Here is a 27,997-nt window from a genome sequence, read left to right on the forward strand (position 1 = left end):
TTTGTGATACAATACTGGGTATGATTTATATGCCATGCAAAAGCAAAGATGTATAGCATTTTTTGGAAACAGGAGCCCTAGAAATCTAAAAAAAAGTTCAGACCATTAAAACACAAAATTAACCCAATAAATTAATTTGCTGCAACATCATCATACAATTTAGTCTAATGTTAGGTCTCTTTCACACCCACTGTACAAGATTGAATTTGTCATTTATTGTAACTCTAAGTAGAACTTGGATTAATGGGACAAATGCAGACCAGAGACTGCCAAGATATGAAAAACAAGATCATCTAGTTTCACATACTATAGTATAGGTTTGTTATTTTCATAGTGGACTGTCAAAAATAAAATTCATTGTGTTTCATCATGATGTACTACAGCAGTACAACAGCATTGTAGCATTCTTGTGCTGTGAAAATTACATTTATAAAAAACATAAAAATCTGCTCAGTCCATGAGCAGTCGATGGATATCTGCTTAGGATATTTCAGGATAAGGAAAACGGGGTTGGGATAATCCTGGTTTCACTGTTCTACTGATAAATGACTGAATTGTACCACCCTCTAGATTTTAAGCCTACTGGAGGGTAAAGTAATCTGTGTTTTTAACAAACTCATGGGAAATGGACTAGATATGTGAATCATAAAAAGCAACTCAAAATCTTAGCTAACAATTCTGAATGGTATCATCATGGTAATTTAGCCAGACAGGATAGGTAATAGCCAGTGTTTGTCTTACAATCATTGTAATTAGACTAGAAATGTATATATATCAAACACTGAAAATACCCTCTGTATACTACCTCTCCCATACATTTTAAATCTCTACTCACAATGACTGAATCATATCCATGATATAGATTTAGTTGTAATATATTAATTGCTATCATACTAGTAATGTAGATCCAACCCACCCTCCTTATGCTACCTCTTATGGCAAGCCACATGTGCAATACTTCGATAAACTGAGTTTATCGCGAAAAACACGGTTATCCATTTGATAAACTAAGTTTATAACAGAGTTTAACAGCGATTAACTCGGTTTATCAAATTATTGCACATATGGCTTGCCATAACCTCTCCCATACAGTTTAAATCTCTACTCACAATGACTGAATCGTATCCTCTCGATGCCGCTGCTCTCATCCTATCAGCTTGTCTCATCGTCTCTGGGATTCCAATCGCAACCTCCGCCAGAATTATCTTTCCAAGCTGTTTGGACGGTAAAAGATGAGAGCAATCTGCCGTTTTGCTGGTTTTCGGTATTACATTAATCAATAATTTGACGTGGCCATAAATTGTTCATGAAAATATCATCAGATGTCGGGATATACAAATAACGCTTGCTACAAGTTTTTCTGGCTATGCATTATGCAAATGCACCAAAATTTATTTGTTGAGTTAAAATAGCATTCGTTAATGCCATCGCATGTACATGGAAACACACTCGCATGAACGTTCATTTGATCTTGTAAACGGAAGGAGAATGAAACACGACAACTTACAGCTGAGAAATGAGCAGCAGTACTGGGATGTTGACTGAAGTAAAGACCCATTCCATAGTCACCGCAAGAAAAATCTGTTTTGGATCAAAGATTGATAAAACATATTCTTATATAATTCAACACAGTTCCATGAACCAGTTTGGGAGAACAATTTGCATCCTTTGGTTTCACGCTGCAAAATTTAAAACGTTTTTTTACAGTAGGATGTAGGATAATATTATTATATTAATCTATATGAAATAAATATGAGCTAATACATGGATTCTCACTTGGCAGGCTGAGTACAAAAATAACTCAAGTATGAGTAATCATTTCTCTGGTATGATCTTAATTCTTACTTGGCAGTATTATAAATAACACACACTTACCCAAGGATGAGAATCCATTCTCAAGTATGTTATGAATTCTCTCCGGATGAAGGAGAGAACCGCAGAAATACATTTTGGTCTTCATGGACGGATCGTTCAGTTTGTCACACCATGAAGAATAAAGGGACAAGGTATGTGGAGTTGGCTGGGCCTGCAGAAATTATAAAAATAAAAAATAAAAAAAAATAAAAAAAACCAACAGATTCATAAGCTTTGACTTGAATTTTCATATAAGAAATAGATTTACAGGAAAGACTGAAGGAAGAAACAGTCCATTTGTCCTTCTTTGCAATATTATAATAAAAAACAAAACAAAAATCATCCATTAATTAACACCACAAACAAGTCTTCTGTTCTTTTCTTTCAACATAAAATTTTCATCAAGTGTCAACCCAGGCAATAAATGATCCACATTTTACAGGAAAGAAAGAACAAGAACTATATATTTGGTCCATGCAAGAATCCTAGGAATTATTAGTTGCCAGTGCTTGTTATGAAGGACAAATACAGATTGTATGTACTAGATACCCAGACAAATTAAAGGACAGAAGGATATACACAGTCTCAATATCGTCTTTTCCACTCTTTGAAACCAGCCCTGGGCCTTCTAAACTTTTCTAAACATAAAATTCCAACTAAGATTGATTTGAGTAATTGAATATCCTCCTAGATAGAAAGATAAGTACAGGTATATTAAAATGTTTACGCTTCATTTATTGCCAATCTGTGATATTTGCACAGTATGGATATGATTAGTTTAATATGTATTCTAGAAAAGACACTCTTGCTGAGCTTCAAAACATAATTAAAAATTCAAAACATAATTCAGAGCCGCCCCACCTTCTTCGTTCTTGTGACAGAGAAGTTATCTCCGAGCAAAGAATCCTCTCTCATCGCAAAAGCAAACTCTTCTGCCACTGCCCAATCGATGGTTTCTTCGTCTCCTTCAATGTCACTCTCTGAAAAATGGAAAAATAACCCAGAAAGACCTAAAAATAATAAAAAACAACTTTCAATGTATAATCATGATATGGTCATTTTAATTCATTTAACTAAAAGATAAAAAAGGGACAAATATTTTTTTTTTTTTTAATTAATAAAAAACAACTCTCAATGTAAAATCATGAAGTGGTCATTTTAATTCATTTATTTGTTTTACTAAAAGATAGCAAAAGGGACAAATAATATTTTTTTCAAAACCAACCCAAACCTCAACAAGCTAATGGTTGTATACAAAACGTTTGTAAATTTGTGTAGCGAAAGTAAAGATAGTCATTTACACAGACAAGAAATAGTAACTTGAAATAACAATATCACTCTTCCAATCCTTTATGCTCAGATTGATTTCCATTTTCAAACATACGTAGGTATTTTCGCCCCTTATTTGTAAAGATGATTGACTGACCTGTCCCCATATCTCTGACCCTCCTCTCTAGGTCCTGAATGATAGAGCTACTGTCAAGGTTCGCCCCTTCTTCACCTCCTTCACAATCGTCCCATTCTATTAAAGGAAAAAAAGAAGGAAAAAAAATATAAACAATGAAAAAATTAAAGATGAAGGGTTATACCAATAAGTCATGATACCTCAAAAGTTTTGGACGGATAATGAAACCTCCAAAAAGATGAGTGGTGAGATAAACAAAGAGATCAAATTCAGGATGAAATGTCAGATGTAAAAATGTTTGAAATTTGACACTCTACCTGAAGTAAGACACACACGTAAGAAGAAATATATTCATAGTTGACCTTAACCAAAGGAAGCCTGAGCCTTCTTTCATAAAAGTACGCTCTGATTACTTTCATGACATTGACAATAAAGTTTAATAAATGTGTATGACAATGGAACAGACAGACATAACCACAGATGGGTAGAGAGACATTTTTGAGGGATCGGCGAATTTAACAAATGGATACCAATTTAAGAAAAAAGACTGGATTTTAATAAATCAAATGCTAACTTCATTTAAACCAGAGTTCCACAGACTGGGAGTAACAAAGATAGAGAAAGAACATATACAGAAATATTAATTTGTTACCTTTTTGTTACAACCAATGTGCACAATCATATTTATGTATTTGATGATAAATATAATCCATAAGTTGATCTAACAAAGCTATTTCCCCCTTTTGTATCATTCATTAAGCTTACAGGGTGGTGTCCAGAATTATTTTCATTGCTTTGTACATGTTTACTTTCACTGTACAAGAAACTGATAAAAAAGGCCAGTATTTGCACATTGGTAAAATAGCCAAGCACCATTAATTTTAACTTTTCAGTCAAGTCCATTTTCAAATATGTTGAAATTGCTACTGTGGTAGAAAACACAAGCTAAAATGTGCAGATTCCTATCACAGAATCTAAAATCCTTGTATAGTAAATCACCATGGTAACCAGTATCAGGTGTTTCTTCCAGGCCATCCAAGTCGATGCCAGCTTTGAGGGCAAAAACTCTTTGTAGTAAATTCTTCCTTTCTGCGAAGAGGGAAAGAATAAATAGTCTACATTAATAAAGGACGTGGATTAATTTCTTTCCAAAGAGGAAACAAACATGATAAACCAACTGTCTTAATTTACTTTGTATTAAAGGATACACGATCCGCCATTTTGCTTAAACTTTATATCGATGAGTGGTTCCCATCAATGTCAGTTATGTTGAATATGTCACCTCCAACAAGCCTCTGATTGTTCCACTATCACAAGAACTGTCTTACCTGATCCACTTTTGTCAAAGAATAGCATAGAGTACTGAAAAACCAGACAGCTTAGTGGATCAAAATATTAAAAAAAAAGTTCAGTATGATACTCCAAAACTAACCTATAAATAAGCCAAAATGAGCAAAACCTGTTTTACACACTGCTCTTCTACTCAGGGATGAGCCTGGGGTAAAAAAAAATATCACAGAACTTTGCAAAAATTGCGGTATAGGCTCCAGTTTGCATATGCTACAGTGTGTTAGGATAATAGTTTTTGTCCCGAGGTAGAACAGAAATCACGGATATTCCGCGAATTCGCGGAAAAGCTCATGCCTGTCTACTGGTGAAAGTAATAAATCGTTGCTTTTTTTTGGATGGAAACACACTTACCGAGATCCTGTTTTTCGGCATGAAGTACATCAACCTTGTTGGACAGAGAGGTAATTATATCTTGTTGGGAACTGACCTAAGGAAGGATAAAAACAATGGATCAGCATTATTTTTCAGCATTAAAAACAAAAGAGATATTGTTGGTAATTAGTAAAGGGAGATGAAGCAGGCAACTATTGTACCTCCTTCTCAAGTGAGAAAACGTGGAATTTTCTTGATTCCTCTCCACAGTTTTCCTGACATAGTTAACGTTTGATGAAAGGATCAGCTTATGATTAAACTATCCTGTTCCCCTCAAAACCAAATTGATAATAATTCTAATTGCTGCTCTGAATCCATCCTTAACCTTTAGAAGCTCAATCAGACTCTAATTATCATCTTTATATTTGGATGAGTATAATTAAAGTTGAGACCTACCAAGGCCCGCAGGGCGATGATTTCGTGACGGAATCTCATAAGGCAACTAAACTGAGCTTGGTAGGCTTCTCTGCTCTTCTGCGTCCACTTCTGAAGTTCCAGTTCCATCGCTTTGAGGTCCAAAGATTCATCGGAGGAATGAAACATTGTTTGGCCTGAAAAGTACAAACCAGAAAGTAAGTCCAGTCAATGGTATCATTTTTTGGGGGTCGTTGTTCCCATTCACCCGTAAGGATTCATGAGATCATATTAATCACAACATATCCTATTTTCCTTAAGTTTAAGTGGCTGGTTGTACCCCTTTACCAGTTGGAGTGTTAGCTCAATGGTTAACGACGGAGCCTTTCAATCATAAGGTACCAAGATTAATGTATGTCGTCCAGTTACAGAGTTGTTGACAATTGACAATTCATAATCATGGACATTAAATATGAATCTAAGAGACTGACTTCGGTCAGCTTGCGGCTTTGATAAGCCAATGATGGCTTCTCCGCGAGTTCCTGCTTGCAGTAGGATCTAACATACATACATACCAGTTAACAACATTGTTTATTATGTAGCTGCAAGATGCTGAATATCAAGTGGTTCTTTACCAGTAAATGGTGGAATGTAACACATTAATGTGCAATTGGTCCAGTTGTCGGCCAGCTCGGAATACTTGCTGTTCAGCACGATGTCGTCAGAGAAGCCGTACCCGGAGAAGAAATCAACAGCGGAGTGGTCTGCGTAGACGACCAGGTTATCAAAACGGCCAACCATGGATGGATCCTTTAATTTCTACAAGATAAAGAAAAAGAAAACAAAATAAAAACAAAAGAACAAGAATAGAAGAAGAAAATGAATACAAAGAACAAAACAAATCAGAAACAGATAAAACGGAAGAAAGAATCAATTTATTTAATCTTGTAAAATATTTGGTTTTCTTTTCATCTCAGGATGTCGTAGCAGATCTACTTTGCATTCCCATTTACTAATAAATCTTATTTAAAACAATAGGTAAAAAAAAAACTGTTGCTTCGTTTAAACCACTTGGGAAGAATATACCTTTTGAAAAACTAAAAGAAGAAATTTCATAACAGGCCTGAAGGCTACTTTAAAGGCTAACTTCATGTTGATTGTTTAAAACTGAGAATCAAAGATGATTAGACTAAAAAAAACATTTGAGTCAGCAACATAAAACATACTGGAGAGAGAATAAACGTGATTTGGTACCTGAATGAGGTATTTCCCGACACCTGATTTTCGGTATCTCCTTCTGACTGCTAGTAGATCAATCTGAATGGTATTTTCTCCAGGACACCTAGAGAGCAGGGAAAAACAGTAGGAGGATCATATGATAAACAGTGAGAACTCCCATCCCATTCCTCAGGGGAATAACAAAATTAATCTAAATGAGCTGTTCTGCAGGATATCTAGAAGCAACAATGAAATTAGGTTAACAATGTACAAATAATATGAAGTCCATTGGCTATTCCCCCTCTCCCTACCCCAGAGCTTTGATACAAGTAGATTCACAGATCAATGTAAGTGAGATGCTTCTTTCCCACGCACATACAGTATTAAAGTGATGCTACTAATCCACATACAGATATCTATATTCCACTTACTCACTCCTTTCCATTCTATAGGAAACCCATCATTAACATTTCATCTTCATCTCTCACACACTAACCTCTCATTTTCATCTCTCACACACAAACCTCTCATCTTCATCTCTCACACACTAACCTCTCATTTTCATCTCTCACACACTAACCTCTCATCCTCATCTCTCACACACTAACCTCTCATTTTCATCTCTCACACACTAACCTCTCATCTTCATCTCTCACACACTAACCTCTCATCTTCATCTCTCACACACTAACCTCTCATTTTCATCTCTCACACACTAACCTCTCATCTTCATCTCTCACACACTAACCTCTCATCTTCATCTCTCACACACTAACCTCTCATTTTCATCTCTCACACACTAACCTCTCATCCTCATCTCTCACACACTAACCTCTCATTTTCATCTCTCACACACTAACCTCTCATCTTCATCTCTCACACACTAACCTCTCATTTTCATCTCTCACACACTAACCTCTCATTTTCATCTCTCACACACTAACCTCTCATCTTCATCTCTCACACACTAACCTCTCATTTTCATCTCTCACACACTAACCTCTCATCTTCATCTCTCACACACTAACCTCTCATTTTCATCTCTCACACACTAACCTCTCATTTTCATCTCTCACACACTAACCTCTCATCTTCATCTCTCACACACTAACCTCTCATTTTCATCTCTCACACACTAACCTCTCATCTTCATCTCTCACACACTAACCTCTCATCTTCATCTCTCACACACTAACCTCTCATCTTCATCTCTCACACACTAACCTCTCATCCTACATTCCTGTTATTCATGTTCAGCGGACAGATTTACATTTGCTTTTATTACAAAAACAACTAACAAATAGTACAAACTCTTGAGAATACAGCAAAACATACATTTCAATTAATACACTATATAGTCAGAAGCCTGAAACAATCTAGCCAGAAGTGTCTGGTCTTGCAACCAACTAGAGGGTTTGTAAGAAGAAATTGTGACATGAACCAGTGTGCAACAAGTCTGTGATGGGATGGAAAATGTTTCCAACCATTTTGCCTTTGAGACCTAACAGTTTGTGAATGCAGTACTTACACATGTGACTTTTCCCAGGTAGCACAGCCAATCAGACGTGATTCTATACCAATGTAAGATGATACATCTGATTCTGTTTCCAAAGCCTCCTTCCTCTTTTCTCTCCTCTCTCTCACCAGCTGGAGAAACAACTCGGCTCCTTGAGAGAAATCATGCTCATCCTCTTCATCACTGATCGAAGAGAACAAATAAGGGTCTTTACCATATAACCTCTTGCTTTCTATCAGCAGCACCCACCCGCCCCCACCCTCACCCACCTGCCTCCTACAGCAACCAAACCTCATGTTAGCCATCACTATTGAGGAACTTTAACCAATTGTGAAAATAAATGGTTGAATTTCGGCTTCTGAATCGTTTGATGCAATGTGGAGGATGACAATCTTCAAGTAAGTGAATTATTAATTAATTAATAAGATGAACTATTAATTACTTAATAAGATACATTATTTATAGAACTGCAGAAGACTTTTGATAGACTAATCTTTAGGGCCAAGTTAAAAGATAAACCAGATGAGACTAATTCTATTTTGCACACTTTTTTGGGGTTGTACAATGCTGGTTAAGATCCATCACTGAACATGAAGAAACTCTGTTAATTTCAGGCACACATCGATACTTGCTTTTGAAAGCAAGGTTCTCTCTAGCGAGAGGAGACCATATGTTGCGAAAATCAACCAGCCCACAATTAAGGCAGCTTTCTGAGCCGATTTTGATACCATGTATCTCTTGATATTGTTTAATACTAAAAAAAATCATATTAATAGATCTCACTAGCTTGACTAGCCAATTCTTATTTCAAATAGAGAGGAGCAATAGTTTAAATTTGTGAAATTTCAATGTAGTTCATTTATTTTTTACAAACTTGTACATGTTTGATATGCCACCAAGAAAAGTGTCCTGACAACAACATGTTGAGGGTTAAATCAAGCTCTTTAACTACATATCACTATTCACTTATTCATTAATCTTTCTTTGGTGGACAAAATCTAGGAGATTTTAGTTTGATTTTAAAACTAAAACCTTATTAAGGGTACTTACCAGTACCTACAGTAGGTTTGGGGGAAAAATGCTGTTTCAATGCCAACTGGTTAAAAAAAAAAAAAGGAAATGTTTTTTTACCTACTGGAGGAAGAATCACTCTCTGTGTCACTGAAAACATCTGCAAATGTTCTCTTCTTGTCATCATTGTGTTTGTTAGGGCCCTCTTTAAGGATAGTATCATTGGCATCTTCCTCTTCAACTGAATCTTTCCTCTTGGCATCCAATGAATTCAGACCATCATCACAATTACAAGTATTTTCAAGGTCCTTGGTCTTTGGTCTGTTCTGTTCACACCTTCCGCACACACCCTTGTCTTCTGTTGGACTTTCACAATCTGTTTTATCATTCACTGGGGTGGTCTGTTTGTTCTTTTGTGTTCCTATGGAAACATATGCTTTCAGACTATTGGCATTTCCGAGCACTTTAATGTTACAGTTTATATCCTGGGAATTAAAGTCCCCCGATGAGAATCTATTAACTGATGAGGTGCCTCCTGGAATGCCATTTAGTTGGTTGTACTCCATAGAATATAAGTCGTCGTAGGGGGATTTTAGGACTCCGTAATCCGAGGTCAATTCTGGGGATAGGCTGCCTCCAGTGAGAGTATTATCATCACTGCTCTCAGGGACCTTGTAGTCATTGAGCACATCTATGATATCGAAGTTAAAACATCGTCATAATTACTGTACATTGTAAATTTAGTCAGGTGTCTGAGGAAAGACTTAAGAAAGCACACAAGGCATGACACTTAAAGTAAGACCAGACCAGACGTCCCTGATATCCCGGGAGCAGTCCTCAGATGTCATGTACCATCACCGGATTAAAAGTGTCCCCAGAATCCGTTTACTGTCTCAGGAATAACTTGGTATTTGTAAAAAGACCCTGAATATTTGAAATTAAATATGTTTGGCTGAACTATTTGTTGGGTCAGCTGGAACCTACAGCAAGTTGTGATTGTTCATGTTGACAAACTACAAACGAAAAATTTATTCATGGCTCAACGATTAAGGCAACCTCAATAGGCCGTAATTCACAAGGGAAGCATCATGGTGCACTTTGTGATGAATAATAAGATTCCAATTATCTTCAAGTTTCATTTACATGAGATTTTCATATCGGACAAAATAATTGTCTCTTCTAAACTTTGGCATTTGACCAACATCCTACAGTACAATGAAGAAAGAACTCCCAAAATACAAAGAGACTGTCAAAATGCCAGCGGTATCCAGTCAAAACGTCCCTTTACCAAAACGTCCCCGCTTTTTTAAGACCAAAACGTCCCCGCTTTTTACCAAAACGTCCCCGCAGTCAAAACGTCCCTGTGAGTCAAAACATCCCCGCTTTTATAATCAGTTGGAATGCAAGTGTGGACTTTTTTCCTTCAAATCAAAGAGTAAGGATAAGTATAGTTTAGGTCGAAAACACAGTTTTTAGGAGTGGGAAGTGCCGGTTATGAGGGCGGAAACATTTTGAGTACAATTTTTTGAGGTAAGATCATATAAATAGAAAAGGGAATGCAAGAGGGCTGTAGGGTAATAGGATTTTTTTAAACACGAGTTGGTTTCTGAATGAATATATACCATATTGAGGGAAGGGAATAAATATTTTTTGTTTTCCTTAATTCGTTAATTCACTGAAAAACATATAGCGTATACCTTTTTCATACCAATTATAATTAAACGGTATAGTCCTTCATGATTTATTTAGCGCCTGTAATCAAACTTGCATGCCGGTAACTTAGCCAAATTATTAATATTAATACATATTCACAACTGAGAATGAATGTGATAGACGGGGACGTTTTGACTTACGGGGACGTTTTGACCAACAGGGACGTTTGACCAACCGGGACGTTTGATCAACGGGGACGTTTTGACCAAAAGCGGGGACGTTTTGGTACAGGGACCTTTTGGTAAAGGGACTTTTTGACTGGTGAGCATGCCAGCTACAGTACCCCACCCTTAAAACTTACATCGTTATAGCAACCAACTTTTTCTGATCATGCCAATGGTCGTCATACTGTACATGTGATCCAAAAAATGGGGAAGGGGTATATGGGGAGGGGGTGCCCCTCGACTCAAAGAAGATGGAAATTTTAGACCCCCTACATGCAAAATAGTGACACGCACATGTTATAAATTGCCTTAATCATGTATAATTTAGGATAACTTCAAAGAGTACATGCAAATCAGCCAGATCCAGATATATGATGAGTACTGTATGTGTGGGTTGGCTAGATTGCAATGACAAATGCAGGTTTAACCTCCAAGTTGTGGGTCACTGAGGGGCTCTGCATTGTAGGCACTAACCCTTTATTTCAACATGGGGGGCGGCGGGAGGGGGGAGGAATACAAAATTGACAACATAATGTCCATGGGATTCCTGGAAAGAAGGTGGTTACCTTATCATAAATACGGTCAGGAGTAATCAAATCATTTAATGATTACAATTGTTAGAGATTCCAATTTGTGTCAGAAGGAAAAGAGAGAAAGAAACTTTTAATATGTTAGTAACCAATGAATTATGTACACATTGTTTTGGAATGCATGCTTAAAGTAACTCACCTTCAACATTTCTAACCAGAAGGACAGTTGTTGCCCACTTATCACAAACAGTTGAGTACAATACTTCTGGAGTGATATCTGGTAGACAGTTATCATATAATGCTACTGTAGCATGAAGGAGATCTCTGTTGGAAACCTGAAGAAAAGGATGAAATAATACAGTAACGTAAGTAACATTTGGCTGTGTGGTGTGACTACCATTTACAGTCCACAAGAAAAGCTTACCAATCTTAAAATTCATGAAAAAGTAAAGTACTGGCAACACCTTAGACTCAAGTTAGAGGGTGACCACATGAACTGTGATTCTTTCCAATCAATGTCTGTTCGATATGTACAGTAAGATGCACAACTTACAATTGAGTTTGCTGGTGGACTTAATATTTTTGATTAATTGAGGAGTAGCTATAGTATGAATATGATACTTGATACGAGGCTAAGAATAGAGTCAGGACATAGGCTACGCCAGGCCTACGTGTTTGGCCATGTGTAAAAATTGCCAATTCGAAGTCTTAAGTGGGCCATATGTCAACCCAAAATGTTATTACTAAGTCATAATACTAGTACTGCTGATACTTTGGTTGCATACCCCTGGGATAGCGTTGATCGAATTGTACTTTGGGCTCAGCAGCAACCGTCTGAATTCAATGATGATAGGAGTGGAACAAAATCTGCGATCAGCCAAGTCACCGAACTCCCGAGACTTTCCTTTATGTTGTGTTTCACTTCCTACATTCTTTCTTATAAGACTTTTAGGTGGACTTTTTCGGTTTCGTTGGAAACAGACGGGAGAAAGTTTTGATGCAATTGGACTGTTTACATCCATGGAGGCAGCCATTTTTATTCAGATCAGGCTCGTACAAACACTTACGGTAGTTGTGAAATGTCATTCGATGAAAGTGTATTAAACCGATTTGAATGCAAAATGAAATCGTCAGTATTAAATTCATTTAATCTTAGACTCCTGTGTTTATGAAAGATAACCATGAAAATAAAAACACAATTTTCTCCACTTCTCTGCTTATACTTACATTATTTTAGATTAATTATCCCACGTTTTATGTAAATCCAAAGAAACTCTTGGAAATCAATTATGTAGTCATTGAATTAGTTATAAAATAGTCCCATTATATTAAAATACAAATATTAATAAACGTTTGAAATTAACTCAATTACTATCTTCCTTATCGTTCTGTTGGTAAATCTATAAAAAAAAAAGTTCATCGAAGTTTCACATTTTAACCTAAGACACATAGCCTACACTGAAGGCTACAGTAGTACTGGGTCTTGTCATACTGTTATCTGTGTCGCCATTGATATTGGTAACACAACTATTCCCTTTGTCTAGTTTGGAATAGTGAGGTCAAACGGGGAAAAGTTTCCAGATAACTTGACACATTTCGACAGTCACTAGCGAAGATGGGTAGCAAGACCATCGCGTATTTTTACGACCTGGATGTTGGAAACTTTCATTATGGTTTGTTATTATTAATGACATATTTACACTATCCCTGTAAACGCGCAATCTATGCTAGGTAAGGTATTACGCTAACGACTTTAGTCAATGGCCTAAGGTTAGGCTACATTGTAGCCATGTCAATACAGTTAACTATGGCCTAGACCTAGCCTAAGCTCGGGCAGCCGAACTGAGCCTAGTATTAAGATAGAAAAGTCACCCTCGAAAAGAGAGCCTTGACGCAAAAACCGAAACTACTCCACTGATCAACTATCAATCTACTCCCCTTGTATCGAGACTGATCGTGACGATGGCACGTCATATGCCTAATGATAGGCCTAACGCTAGGCCTAATACAAGGAAGTTAGTATAAATATAACTTGCCTAGCCTAGGCCTAGTAATATGCTGGCCAGACCACAGTAGGTCCTGATTAAACAGCTATTATTACTGAGCTTTTGATATAAGTTAAGCAACTATACTTAACAATAACACCCCTGAATTGCGACTATCATGAATTATGTTAGAATTTAAACTTTGAAGACCTAAAAAAATGTAACTGGTCCCACAGCAATATACCACATGATTGAGTATTCTCATCAAGATTCATAAGGATTAAGTTTGTGATATATGACTATGTTGTGTATGTGTAGTGCATTCCAACCCCCATTCTCTAAGGAAACAAAGAACTGACTGCACTTATTTGCTTTCGGAAGAAATTGAGTACTGATGGTTGGAAGTGACAGTGTAACATATCAGTTGTGGTCACAACCAGAAATCGGGCAGCGTTTGGTTTACTCATGCATGGCTTTGCAAATTTTGCAAGACATTTTGGTATTTGACCATCAGTTAGCAACTTGTCCAGTTACCACTGTAATCAAGCAGTTTATCCATTTTCACTGGATGTTAGCTCATTCATCAAGAAATGTAAAAGAATTACCGTTTTTGGTTGTTGGTACAGATATGTTCTCCATTTACTGAGATTTTTGACAAAAAATCCAATCAATAAGTCACATAAAGCCTAGCACAGTTTGGTAGATATCACAGTCACTTATCATTATATTAATTAAGCTAGGCTTTCTAGCCTATTGGTGATTGTAAGGCATTTCTACACATATTTGTTGTCAGTTAACAAATATTTGTCATAAACATTTCTTAAATCAATATGAACAGGTTTAATCTGTAATAAGAAGGTCAGACTGATAACATTATAAATGAATATGTTACTTAATTACTATAAGTAGTTATCCCAATATTATTCATTTACTGGTTTTTGCTGTAATTCCATTTGTTGTTTACCTTTCTTGCATGTTTTCATTTCTTTGCTGATACAAAAATGTTTTAGTCTAATGTACAGACATTTTTTATTAAGTGCATGATGATTTGAAATGTGATTAAATGAAGTGTACTAAGTACATGACCATAATGATATGTTGCAATAGTTTGATACTATTTTTCTTCAAATTTCTACAGGTCCTGGTCATCCAATGAAACCCCACAGGTTATCACTAACTCACAACTTAGTCCTTAACTATGGGCTGTACAAAAAAATGCAGGTAACTGTACAGTTTCTGATTCACATGTTCAAACAAAGTATATTGATGGTCAATCTATGATAGAGGTATGGATTTGAATTTGAAAGAATACACAGCAGTTAGGCTATAGATACTAATTGATACTTCTGTCAACTTACACAGTACTTAACAGTAAAATATTTTAGTTTGCAATGACAAAATGATTTGATTACAAAGGGAATGCAGCTACTGTTAAACAAGTGGTCAAACTGTTTTCTTATTTAATATGGTTAATATTGTTCTAGACTTTAGTGTGTAAAGCCTTAAGTTTTTACTTAGAGTAGAAATTATGTGTAAAAGTAAGTTAAGCAGTTTTGCTAACAGTTTTATTTTATTTTGAGAGTAGAAATTCGATCATGGAAAGAGTTCTCTTACAGTATATTGGTTCTCGCTACTTTCATTCAATTGTGAAGCGTCTGTCTTTGCTGAATTCTTAACATTATGTGTTTCACTGTTAAGTCCTGTCGAGACTGACAGATACAATACGTCAGCCGTGGATACATCTCAGAAAAAGCTGATTATGCAGATATGAAACAAGCCATTCATGGTAACAGGAACTCAGATAAAAAGGAACAATGACTTGTGTATATTTGTAGTGTGCATTTATCCACAATAGGCCTTCATTCAACTTTGAATTGTACGGGCAAAAATGTTAGTGGCGGTTCGGTTTTCTAAGACAACCTCAGTTTTATTTGGACACAGTACTGTATCTGTTTACATCAAATTCAGATTGCCTTGTAACTGAATACCCCCAAATAGGTAAAATGATCAATTGTTTTCACCCCTAAAGCTTCTATTTATCAAACCTACACAATCTCCTACAGTGTACAAATTGGTGTTCTATTCACCAAACCTACAAATCTCTCAGTCTCTTAAGTGTACATATTGGTGTACTACTCACCAAACCTACAAATCTCTCTTACAGTGTATGTATTGAGTACTGTTCTTCATAGGGGGGGGGAGATGGGGGGCTGGCATCCAAAAGAATGGCATAGTTGTTCGATGGACAAACAGAAAAAGTATGAATATTCTTAGACTGGGCTTTGAAATCATTTCCCAGATCCAGTGAATTTTATTGGAGTTTTGTTACCTCGTCTCTTTTCCAGATTTACAGACCGTACCGTGCTACCTTCCACGACATGTGCAGGTTTCATTCCAAAGATTATATAGACTTTTTACGCAGAGTAACACCACAGAATATACAGAACTTCACACGATGTCTCAGTCATTTTAACGTCGGCGATGATTGTCCAGTCTTTCCTGGTCTATTTGACTTTTGTTCAATGTATACTGGTGCATCTTTAGAGGGCGCTATCAAACTGAATAATAATGTAAGTTTATTTGGTTTTTAGCTCATACCAGCATGCTGGTGTGAGCTATTGTTACAGTGCGGCGTCTATCACTCTATCCGTCAACAATTGGTAAAACCGCTCCCACTCGCACAGTGTTTGATGGAATTTCATGAAACTTGGACACAAGGACCATTGGGTATAGGGCCATCAGAGATGGTCCAAAATTTGGGGCCAAAGGTCACCTGTGGGCCGTAATGGGCCATTTTGTGGAAATACGCAAAATGCTTCTTCTCCTACAGATTCCATGGTACAATGTTGAGGGTTTGTCACGATAGTGCTATGGTAGTTTTACCTTCAGGGTGTTCATGAATTTGAGATCAAAGATCAACTAGGGGTCTTTTGTGGCCCGGGCCGCGGCCCTATATTTTCAAATTGCTCCTGTTCGTACAGTGTATGGCCAATTATAATGAAACTTGGTCACAATGTTCCTCGGGATGAGAGTTACGAGGGGTGTTCGGAAAATTGAGGTCAAAGGTCATTTAGGGGGTCATCGGGGGTCATTCTTTGTAATATTTTCAAATATCTCAATCTCCTCAAGATTTTGATGGATCATATTCAAAGTTGAAATGATGATTGTTGGATTGTGTATGAATAAGGTGATGCCTAAAAAATTTTGGTCAAAAGTTAATTAATTACAATTAATCCCCATTGTTTAAAAAAATCTGAGCCTTCACTTTTTGCCAAAGCTCCTTTAATTTGTCTCCCAATCCCTGCAGTGTTTGTTTACATTTGTGGTTAAGCTCTGCATAGGCTGTTAGTGGAATTAAAGCAGGACTGGGAGTTGTTATTAACTGTTGAACTGTAAGCATGAGAGCCCTATAGCCAATCAGCACTTGCCGATTCTTAGAAGTCTTTGAGCCTGAGGTAAGTAGGCAGCTTGTGAAGTTATGTCTTGTAGGGAGTGCTTGTTATGTCTGCTAAGGTAGAGGGGAGAAAGTTTAATAGGGTAGGCCAGTGGTATTGTTTGAGAGAGTGGGTAAAATAGGATTTAAAGAGAAAATAGGAATTATAGCCAGTGGTGTGGCCAGGATTCTGCTAACGGAGGGGGGGGGGGGGATTATCCCTCACGGGCCCAAACTTGGTTTTGTGGGCCCTACATTTTTCAGCTCGAAAAGGTATGAGCTTCTGCACCATTGGTGCTCTACAGGTGTAGTTTCCATTTGGACCATATGTGACCAAAATAAATGTATGCTAGGAGAACATTTGACTGTTTATAGGTATTATATGTAGTAGGTTGCATCAAGGCTTATTAAACATGTCTCCTACCTGAGGGGGAAACCTCTGGGGTCACTTTTATCCTGTGACTCAATGACCAGCCACAATTGGTTTGTAAAGCCACTACCTTGCTTAGTGGTCATCAATTTTAACCCAAAAGGTGCTAGTAATTCAAATAATGGTCACTGGTGAACAAATCTTCAGCTAGGATTTTCATTTTGCAATCACAAAGCATTGTAGTCAATCTGAGACATTTAGCAAATGTCAGGTAATAATTTGGAGGGTCCAAGTTACCTCCAGAAAGATACTTTATAAAACTGATGACCATTTAACCCATACAGTACCACTGTACAGTAAGCTTTGTGTTTATTTAAGTTATTTAAACTAGCCTTTCTCATTTGCATTGAACCTCTTTTGTTTTGCAGCAATGTGATATAGCAATCAATTGGGCTGGAGGATTACATCATGCCAAGAAATTTGAAGCCTCAGGATTCTGTTATGTGAATGACATTGTTATAGGCATCCTTGAATTACTGAAGTAAGTAGTGACATTGTATCTCTATATCTTCCAAGAAACTTTGCCTATTCAGTTTAATGCTGGACAACGAATGGGCGAGGGGGGGGGGAGGGGGGAGAAAGAAAGTTTCAAACTTAGTTTGTTTCCATTAGTTTCAATAAATGGGTGAAATTTGTAATGAGAAGCTGGATAATTTCTGTTTTACATCTTTGTGATCTTATAGGAGACAATTAAAATTAGTGTCAGGTGTTGCTGATATGTCAGTCTTTTACCACACTGTACACGTCAGTGTGTACACAATACCATTAATACAAAAGCAACAAGAAAAATGCGAGTGTTCTTTTTCCTTTCTACTGGCAAACAACAAAATCCATTTGCATTTATCCCCAAAATAGCCTAATTTTTAGAAGCCTGGTATTTGCAAGATTTTCCCAAATAGTTTTTGTACAAATAAAAACTCTGTTCATAATGGTAACATATTCTGTATTGGTCATCAGATACCATCCACGAGTACTCTACATAGATATCGACATTCACCATGGCGATGGAGTTCAGGAAGCATTCTACCTCACAGATCGAGTGATGACCGTTTCATTCCATAAATATGGCAATCACTTCTTCCCTGGGACCGGTGAGTTTATTGTCCAATTTCAATTCAATAAAAAAAAATATCTGGCAAAACTTGGAAACACATGAATTGTAGTCCTTGGAATTGGTTCTTTCGTTAAAGGTAAATTGTAGGACAAGGAAAATTGTTCGTAATGATCAGAATAATCTGCCTCTTAAAGTTGGTTTGATGCACAGTACTCGGATGTTGTCTCTTATATTCTGGGGTTTAAAGTGGATGAAGTAGAAACAGACCCTGGCTCATATATTAAAATACTGTTTACAGACAAATTTCAAAGAAATAGAATTCATAACCTATTGTACTCACTCACATGTTCTCTCCAATTTCTTGTGATATTTATGAAATGGGTACATTATGGACACTATTCAGTAATTTATTTCTACTGTATGTACGTGGCCCTTGTACTTGGCCCTTGCCCTTGTACATGATTTATCCCCATTGCTTTTGATGCATAAAATAAAGTCAACTTGCTTGTAGTACAGTCTTGTCTATTGTACCTCTGTTCAATATTACGGGATTGTTGACACCTTTCATTCAATGTTCTTTGTTATTGTTGGTGACATGCTTTACTCACATGCTGTTTCATATTGTAGGTGATATGCTTGTATTCACATGCTGTTTCTTATTGTAGATTATATGCGTGTATTGACATGCTGTTTCTTATAATAGATTATATGCTTGTATTGACATGCTGTTTCTTATTGTAGATTATATGGTTGTACTCACATGCTGTTTCTTATTGTAGGTGATATGCTTGTATTCACATGCTGTTTCTTATTGTAGATTATATGCTTGTATTCACATGCTGTTTCTTATTGTAGGTGATATGCTTGTACTCACATGCTGTTTCTTATTGTAGGTGATATGCTAGTACTCACGTGCTGTTTCTTATTGTATATGATATGCTTGTACTCACATGCTGTTTCTTATTGTAGGTGATATGCTAACTGTACTCACATGCTGTTTCTTATTGTAGGTGATATGCTTATACTCACATGCTGTTTCTTATTGTAGGTGATATGTATGAAACAGGTATGGAAGCTGGCCAGTATTACTCTATTAACGTACCTCTCAAGGATGGGATAGACGATCTCATGTACTCTGAACTCTTTAGACCAATTCTCCAAAGTGTCATGGACTTTTACAGACCGACATGTATTGTCTTACAGGTGAGGAATATTTGCTGAGGTTTTAAGTGAGATCTAGATGTCCATTATCTGTCCTCTCAATGCAATGCAAACTACGCGATTGATCAGAGTGTAGGATCGCACGTGTCAGATTCCACAGATTTTAGTGCAGATAGCAACACATTGCCATGATTAGTTTAAGTTGCCAAAGGTGAACATTACCATGTCAGATGGTTTAAACCGAGTGATCATTGTTGATCTAGGTATTACAGGGAGAAAATTACTAGAATGTGATCCACATCAAATTGCACTGAGCTTTACATTTTCTGTGGTTTGGTTGACTACAAGTAATAACATTTATCAAAACAGACAGGGTGCTATTTTATACCTCTCTGTCTCTTCTTGAAAGACAAGGGCTCCTTCTTCAATTGTTTTTCTCCAGTGAAAATCAGTAATGATTTCCTTTTGTAACACCAATAAATCCCTCTTGTGAACATGTTAAAGTTCAAGTATATATTCTTCTGTTCTGGTACTGTGTCTTCTTTCATCTATCTCCAAAAGCTGCTCATTTTCATGTTTGTGTTTTTCTTCTTTTTTTGTCACAGTGTGGAGCAGATTCCTTAGGGTGTGACAGACTTGGATGTTTCAATCTCAGTATTAAAGGTCACGGCGACTGTGTTAATTTCATCAAGGGCTTTAATCTACCTCTCTTAGTGCTCGGTGGCGGGGGATACACGGTCAGGAATGTCGCTAGATGTTGGTGAGTAGTTGGTGGTGGTGGCTATCACTTTTATATTTTTTCAACAAATCTGTTTTCTCTATTTGTATTTGATGTATGGTCTTAACATAATGTCAACAAAGTTCACAGTATTAATTTTCCTGGATGTTAAAATTGAGAAATGAAAATATTTCCATTATTCTGACTACCTAGTGGCCATGGAAGGGGTAAATCGCATTTTGATCTTGGTAAGTGGTGGTTAAATCAAGATCAAGTTTTTCCTGGAAAAAAACAAGGTGAAAGTTCTTCCAGAAAGACATATATCAGCCTTGGGTTCCAGTTGTAGTACTGTATTAATATGTTTGCCTATTAACTACTTAGAAGGAAACTCTTGATGAAAATTTATATTTGTGTAATAAAAGAATAAGGTATAACAAGCATCCTACTTACATTTGCATTCAGTTTCCCACGTTGCTTTAGTTTAGATAATTATGGTAATAGAATCATGACAGTTTGGTACCGTAAGTGAACTTGAAGCAAACAGGGGTGATCTCATAGTCGCACACCAATTAGAAAAAAAAATTTTCCCCTTCTCTTTATTTTTAACTTTATGATTTGATCTTGGATTCAGCAAGGTTCAAACTTTTCTTTAGGACTCGTGAAAGTATCGATACACTGTATTGTATTAGTATGTCAATGCACGGCAATTTTGCACGGCAATTTTGAAGAAGAAAATTGTATACATACAATTTGAAGAAAAATATGAACCAAATTTGCCACATGCATATATGGCATTGCTACTGTTTGCATCAAGTTCACTTTTGGTACAAAACATGTCAACTTTAAATGTTGTAAGATCTCAAAAAACATTATGTAGGAATTGATTGCAAGTTTCACCAGAATGTCAATAGTACTGTATGTGAGCTTCTCTTCATCAGCGAAAAATAAATTATTCTCTTGACAAAACTGTAACCTCTGTCAGCAGGTAACTGTCGATATTTATACCACAAACTAAACAAGCTTTTGTACTTTGACATTAAAACCATGTCTGTAATTTCATCTCACTACGAACTGATCAAATGATCAACAGTGAAACTTGAAACCAAAGGGAGTCAAGGAAATATGGTATTAAGTTACAAAAGTATGAGCTCAGTTGTGTTGTGCATCAGTCTTGAGTTTCACCTCCTCGTTTCAGGACGTACGAGACTGCCCTTCTACTCGGAGAAGATATCAGTAACGAGCTGCCTTATAATGGTATGTATTACCGTCCCACTCTCTCCTCCTAGATCAGGTGGCAGCTACTTCACATCACCTTGCATGTGATCGGGGAAAAACATAAAAATCACCAGACTAATTAGATGTATATCGTAGGTTGTAAATGTAGCTCAATAAGAAAGAATGTTGACCAGTTATGTACACCAGTTGTAGGAAATATGTGTAGTAGGGTTTGGTGAATCGGCCCTGTAAAACTCTTGATTCGGGTGGATCATAGACATATGCTAATTTAAGTTTCATTCAGTACAGTATGTCCAAAGGGATGGAGATACACCAGTTTATCATTGGACCTTTGAAGTTGCAACGTAATCTGAATTTGACACAAACTGCTACCAGAGCTGATGTTGGTTATCCGAAAAGAAATTCGGAGAGTCTGAATAATGTTAGAAATTTGCCCTGGAGAGTGTTACAGAGTGATTAGACTTATTGTCAGCCGTTTTTACCATCTATGATCTTCTGCGAAAAGTGCATTCATTTTGAACACTAGTTATAGCAGTGCACACTGTTGAGCGGTACTGTAGTGATGAAATGCAAGCACCATCATTGGCAAATATTCATAACTGTTCTAAAATATTCTCATGTTTGTTGTTGGAAAGATTAAGAACCTTCTGTCGTCTTAAACATGGCAGTGTAAAAAGATTGAACTATGTCTATTTTCTAATTGTTTCTTTTTTTCCCCCCTTTAATATTTCAGATTATTTTGAATATTTTAAGCCAGATTTTACCCTTCATCCAGACACAACTACGAGAATTGAGAACCTTAACAGTAAATCAGTAAGTAATCTCTCTATAGTTACTCTGTGTATTGGTTATGGTCTATTGGATAATGGCAGTGGCATTGAAAGCGAGGAAACCTAGCATCTGGAAGGTTGTGGGCTTGATTTCTGGCCATCAAAAGTAAGGTGCTCTTTTATTCCAGGACCATTCCACAGTTCTTTCCCATTTTGAAACGGTCATCCAAATTGTCTCGATTGCCAAAATGGACTAAACCTGTGAATTGGAAAGCCACTGGACTTGAATTGTAAAGACGCAAGCCATTTGGCTTTCCCCAGGGGCATAGGTGGCAACTTAGCATTGTGAATCCCAGGCTGATTTAGAAGTAGTGCAAATTCATCACCTCCCAGTTATTCACCTGACAAAGGAGGAATCGTCTCTCTTAATACTTGTATCATGAATTTCCAACCGCTTTTTTTACTTCAAAGTTTAGGAGACATAACCTAACCCTGCACATGGCCAGGCAGCTGTAGTTGTTGTTTGAACTCTCTCCCTCACAAAGTATTAGAGAAACAGTCACTGCTTGCTTTAATCAATAACTACAATAATCTGTACCTTTTATTAATTCGGAAAACACATTGTTTCATATATGATTGCGTATTGCTCGTGCTGTGCCATTTACTTATATGCTAAGTGTTAGTGTTCCAAAGGATTGGGAGGGGTGGGGGGGTGTTACTATGGGAACAACCTACTCATCCAAGAATGCAAAGATAATTAGTTACTGTATTATGCTTTTGATAGGGTGAGTAACTTGGGAGCATACAAGGGGGAGGGGAGGGGAAGGGCTGGAACTGAGGGGGGATAGGTATTTTTGTTATAGCGGTATTTGTATTAGCGGTATTTGTATTGTTTCCTACCACGCGGTATTCTTCATCATCGAAACTCACCAAGGTCTAATGTGTTTATGATTTAACTCTTAGGAGTCTTAACTTTGACCAATCTCTCATTCTATCATCTAAGTTGAGAATTCCCTGTTTTTTCACCCCAGTATATAGAACAGGTGAGACAACAAGTGCAGGACAACCTCAAGTGCCTTACACACGCCCCTAGCGTTCAGATGCAGGACGTTCCGCCAGATTTCATCGACATGGACCTGAAGGAAGCAGCGGAGGAGCCGGACCCAGATTCTACAAAGAACCAGAAAGAACTAGACGACAGGTGAGTGGGATAGATAATATTATTACCCTCCAATTAAAAATTACGAAGAAAATACATTATAAGGTCTTCTTCATATTTGCTTGAATATGATTTAATGTTACCACAAATCTGGCAGTTGTACATAATGTAAATTTAATCATTGTTGCTCAGTTAGCATTTCATTACTGAAGAAAACTCCCAAAACCAAACCTTCCTAATCCCGTCCCCCACCCCCTCCCCCTCCCATAGTTAGCATTTCATTACTGAAGGAAACTCCCAAACCAGACCTTCCCCTCCCCCTCCCGATCCCCCATACCCTTCCCCTCCCAAAGAAAAACAAAGGGACAGGGAAGGAATTTCACAAGAAATTTAGCTCTTGCAATATATGTCCACAGTTCAGGAAAGCAAATTGACTCCAGTAAAGGACATGGCTATGTAGGGATTGCACAACTGAGGGCTGGATAATCCAGTTGGTGGAACATAGGACTAGTAATCCTCATGCCACACATCAAATCCTGTTCTTCATTTAAAGTGTCTTTCCTTGTTTCAAAATTATGTTTAATATTTCATAGTCCGTTGTTTGTCGAGTTAACATCCCTTTGGAATATTACATTAAAGCTAATAAGAACACTAAAGGAAACAAGTGTAGAAATTGTAACCTTTAATGTTGGCATGGTAACAAATTTGATTGATAGTATTGAGTTTCAATTTGAAACTTTTTTAAATTCGTCTATTTTTTGTCGCTGTTTCAACTTGAACGAAATTTCTTTTTATGTCTGCCATTTCAGAGTGGAGGCTAAGAATGAATTTTTCGACGGCGATAAAGACCAAGATAAAGAAGAAAGTCTAGTCGAAGTATGAGACTTAAACTACATTGATCATGTGAAGGAGCTGAAGAGATCGTCTGGGATGGGCCCTTAAATGGAGGACGACCATCTTATGGTCCATCAGCAAGATATCATTCATATCAACTTGTGGGCTCGGTCGGACTAGTGATAAATGGTTTTCTGAGGACATAGCAGTGAAAACGATAAGATTGTGTGGACGCAATGGTTGTTCTTCTGCCACGGGTTGTGTTTCTGGAACCAACATGCTGTTTTCACATTTGTAATGCAGAAAAAAATTGGTTGAAATCAGTGTCCTTCTGAGTTTGGGGTAGATGTGTCGTTGGTTTCAACATGGACGTGAAACGAACGATAGGTTTTGTGAAATTGGTGACAGTCTCATGGCTGAGGCATGACTGCTTGGAATAATGTGTCACAGTTTATAGTCATATGTGAACAGGTGATAAGGTACACTGGCAGATAATGCTGTGCTGAGACAAAGGAAAGAAGGAAAAAATAAAACCAAACAATAGAAGTAAGAAAGAAAGAAGCAAGCAAGCTAACAGGAAACCATTTCAGGTTTGCCTTTGGGGGATATCGAAGACATTTTTCAGTCAAATGGAAATTCGTCGTCCCTATCGGCTTTCCAAAGGTTTGGTCAATGAAGGAATTATTACATACGACATTCTCAGGATTTAAAAGTTTTAGAAAAACATAAATAAGTTTCTTTTCTTTTGTTTCTCTTCCGTCTTCATGTACATGCTTTCCCCTGAAACCTTTGTAGTAATGCGGTTTAAAATGGTGATTGTAATAAAAAAAAAGTATAGTTTCTTAATTTATTGCTGATCAAAGTCAAGTTGAAGAAATTTTCCTACTCTGCTTGATGTTCTTAAAGTAGCTTGTAGAAATGAGTAGTCATGGAGATAAAGCTTTGAAAATGATTGTTGACAGGATTCCTGTTAATTGAAATGAAATGGTAATTCCAAGGAAAGACAATAGATAGAGGAATAAAAAATAAAACGTTGCTCTGTACACCCCCTTATGTACTTTGATCGTCCCTCGAATTTGCATGTTGGAGATAATAGAAGCAATGAATATTCAACAGAATGATCAGTAAACAGCACTGATCTACATTGAAGTCAAAATTATTGGTTTCAACTTAGTTGAAATGGAGATGTGGCCATAATGGGGGTATATAAATACAAAATTAAATGTAAGAATAAGTTACAGAATATGAAATCCATATTGAAATTGAAATACGGTCATGAAATCCAACCAAGTATCTTTTAAAGTATTCTCTTCTGTCAGATCTTGAAATTATTCTGTGGATTACTGGAAACTGTTGAACCAACAGTCATCTTGGTTTCTCTGTGTTTTCCAATCTGGTATCAATTTTCATATAGTCTGTGTATGTGTTATCCAGTGTGAAATTGAATAATGTCTGTTGTTTGTTTAGAATGAAATCTTTCTGTATCACATGTATAATATTTATTTATCTCAGCAAGTGTCCTTAAAATGCTCTTTTTGCTTCACGTGTACAGAAGGAAAAAAATGAAAGGAAAACTACAGATGCTGTGAGTAAAATCACTTGAGAGACCGACAGACTTGCTACTTTTTGGAAGATTAGAGAGAGGCAGATGTGCATTCTATAAAAAATGACAGTTTATCAGCTTGGATTTTCCAATGTAGTACATATTGTAACATAGACTATCTTAAATGGTTCTCCAGTATGTAAATCAGGGCTCATAAACTAGCCTAAAGGCATTGAAGACACGCCCCAAACCGTGATCCGCGCTCTAAAAAAGTTAACTTTCTGTTACTTGCAAGTGAAGTTTTCTGCATGTCGCTACAAAATGCAGACAGTAATGAAACATGATACCTTGTTATCTTTAGCTGGACCTGAGATGTCCATTGCTGTATCGTTTGTACACTGTGCTGTAGGTATTGACCGCAGCTGTATGTACTGACTGTACACTAGTGTCTAATTACAGAAGGTAGCAAGCTGTGTGTATTTTCTGGGATCGATGGTGGTGTCTAACACTTCTGTTACACCTCATTCGAAATTAGGTCAGATTACCAGCATTAGACGTTTCTTTTTGTGCGAGTCTTCACACCCTTTAAATAGTTCTCCAGTATGTAAATCAGGGCTCATAGACTAGCTTAATATGTTCTCCAGTATGTAAAGCAGGGCTCATACACTAGCTTAATTGGTTCTCCACTATGTAAACCAGGGCTCATAGACTAGCTTAATTGGTTCTCTAGTATGTGAATCAGGGCTCATACACAAGCTTAATTGGTTCTCCACTATGTAAACCAGGGCTCATAGACTAGCTTAATTGGTTCTCTAGTATGTAAATCAGGGCTCATAGACTAGCTTAATTGGTTCTCCAGTATGTAAATCAGGGCTCATACACTAGCTTAATTGGTTCTCCAGTATGTAAATCAGGGCTCATAGACTAGCTTAATTGGTTCTCCAATATGTAAATCAGGGCTCATACACTAGCTTAAATGGTTCTCCATTATGTAAATCAGGGCTCATACACTAGCTTAATTGGTTCTCCACTATATAAATCAGGGCTCAGTCAGTGTCATGGTATGGTCCAATTTCCCAATTTTTTTTTGTGGGGTGGGTGGGGGTTTGGATGTGGGAGGCGTGGTGTGTCAGTGGGCTAAGTTTTAACAGCCAGTATCAGAAAGATTGCAAGATTACCTAATGTCTAGTATGATAAGTTTCATCATTTACTTTTAGAACATTAGAGATGAGGATTGGCTGTTGTATAAACTCTTTAGTATGGGAGTGTGGTCTCCTTGATGTTTGACAATTACAATGGCATTACTAACTGGGTGGGGCAGGAACCCTTACTCTCCTGTGTTCCCGCACAAATTAGATAAGGATATATGAAACAAAAGCAAGAGTGGGGAGCAATCACAGACATTAAATACCCAATTGCTTCAATGGAGCTGTGGTCACATAAAAATTGTGGACATTTTCATGTGATGGTTGGTTATGTCCTTTTTCGTTTCAGACATTTTTATTCATGTACGTTTTATATAACTCCTTTCAGATTCTTTGAGAATATCTTCTCCACCCCTCGTCCCCACCCTCTGTTCACTGTGCGATTCAACTTTGTTGCTTTGCACGCGGGTACGGGGGAACTAGAAACGTTTGGGCCTGAAGCATTGAGCAATGACTGGTACTAAATTTCCGAAGGTAAAATAAAGTGTACAGAATTCACGAATGGAAAATACATATTGCGCAAAAATTTGTAAGTCAGTGCCAGTCGGAAAACAAGTCTGTTTCCGATTCTCAAGATTTGCATTCCCTCCAATCGTTTCGTTGTCGATTTAACTTGAACCTGCTGTAAGGAGAAAGATATTTGTTTGGTTCGCCTCCCATTACGTACTGGTAAATTAAATTACAAGTTGTTTCGTTCATGGTGAAAGCTACGCTGTCAGTGCGCAAGAAATGTAAATTGTCAGAAGATGAAGGAAGAACGATATTAGTGTGTTTAATAAGTGAAGGCTTCCATGAAAGATTATTCAAAGATGGATTCACTGGTTAATGAATTGTGTACATAATTAAACATTTAGTATCATTGCTTAATTGGTTTGCAATAAAAATGTTAGGCAGTGAGCTTAAAATGATTAAGATTATTTTATATTTCGTTTTGCTGTACTATTTCTCGTTTCGTTTTACTGCCTTTAAACAACCGATATGG

At 37.0% G+C, this 27,997-nt stretch overlaps 2 protein-coding genes across 2 annotated transcripts in view; one reads left to right on the top strand and one right to left on the bottom strand.

Moving 5' to 3' along the window:
* LOC139954630 (uncharacterized) overlaps nucleotides 1-12,543 on the bottom strand; it is a 16,989-nt gene extending 4,446 nt beyond the window's left edge. Inside the window, exons 1-14 of the mRNA XM_071954527.1 lie at nucleotides 12,273-12,543; nucleotides 11,687-11,822; nucleotides 9,201-9,771; nucleotides 8,082-8,252; nucleotides 6,590-6,677; nucleotides 5,971-6,154; nucleotides 5,378-5,532; nucleotides 4,961-5,036; nucleotides 4,259-4,348; nucleotides 3,281-3,376; nucleotides 2,716-2,834; nucleotides 1,876-2,026; nucleotides 1,508-1,581; nucleotides 1,110-1,214 (exon numbers count right to left, since the gene is read on the bottom strand). Of these exons, the coding sequence (XP_071810628.1) occupies nucleotides 1,110-1,214; nucleotides 1,508-1,581; nucleotides 1,876-2,026; nucleotides 2,716-2,834; nucleotides 3,281-3,376; nucleotides 4,259-4,348; nucleotides 4,961-5,036; nucleotides 5,378-5,532; nucleotides 5,971-6,154; nucleotides 6,590-6,677; nucleotides 8,082-8,252; nucleotides 9,201-9,771; nucleotides 11,687-11,822; nucleotides 12,273-12,521 (2,265 nt within the window). The 5' untranslated portion in view covers nucleotides 12,522-12,543. The remainder of the gene's footprint in view (nucleotides 1-1,109; nucleotides 1,215-1,507; nucleotides 1,582-1,875; nucleotides 2,027-2,715; nucleotides 2,835-3,280; nucleotides 3,377-4,258; nucleotides 4,349-4,960; nucleotides 5,037-5,377; nucleotides 5,533-5,970; nucleotides 6,155-6,589; nucleotides 6,678-8,081; nucleotides 8,253-9,200; nucleotides 9,772-11,686; nucleotides 11,823-12,272) is intronic.
* Nucleotides 12,544-12,978: 435 nt separating this feature from the next.
* LOC139954651 (histone deacetylase 3-like) lies at nucleotides 12,979-27,937 on the top strand. Its single transcript, XM_071954547.1, has 11 exons — nucleotides 12,979-13,160; nucleotides 14,611-14,693; nucleotides 15,818-16,042; nucleotides 17,704-17,816; nucleotides 18,293-18,426; nucleotides 19,438-19,592; nucleotides 20,156-20,310; nucleotides 21,464-21,522; nucleotides 22,238-22,317; nucleotides 23,306-23,475; nucleotides 24,243-27,937. The coding sequence occupies exons 1-11, from the start codon at nucleotides 13,103-13,105 to the stop codon at nucleotides 24,313-24,315; spliced, it is 1,305 nt and encodes a 434-aa protein (XP_071810648.1). The 5' UTR covers nucleotides 12,979-13,102; the 3' UTR covers nucleotides 24,316-27,937.
* Nucleotides 27,938-27,997: the final 60 nt, after the last annotated feature.

The sequence above is a fragment of the Apostichopus japonicus genome, chromosome 2, assembly GCF_037975245.1.
Source record: "Apostichopus japonicus isolate 1M-3 chromosome 2, ASM3797524v1, whole genome shotgun sequence".
Lineage (NCBI taxonomy): Eukaryota > Metazoa > Echinodermata > Holothuroidea > Aspidochirotida > Stichopodidae > Apostichopus > Apostichopus japonicus.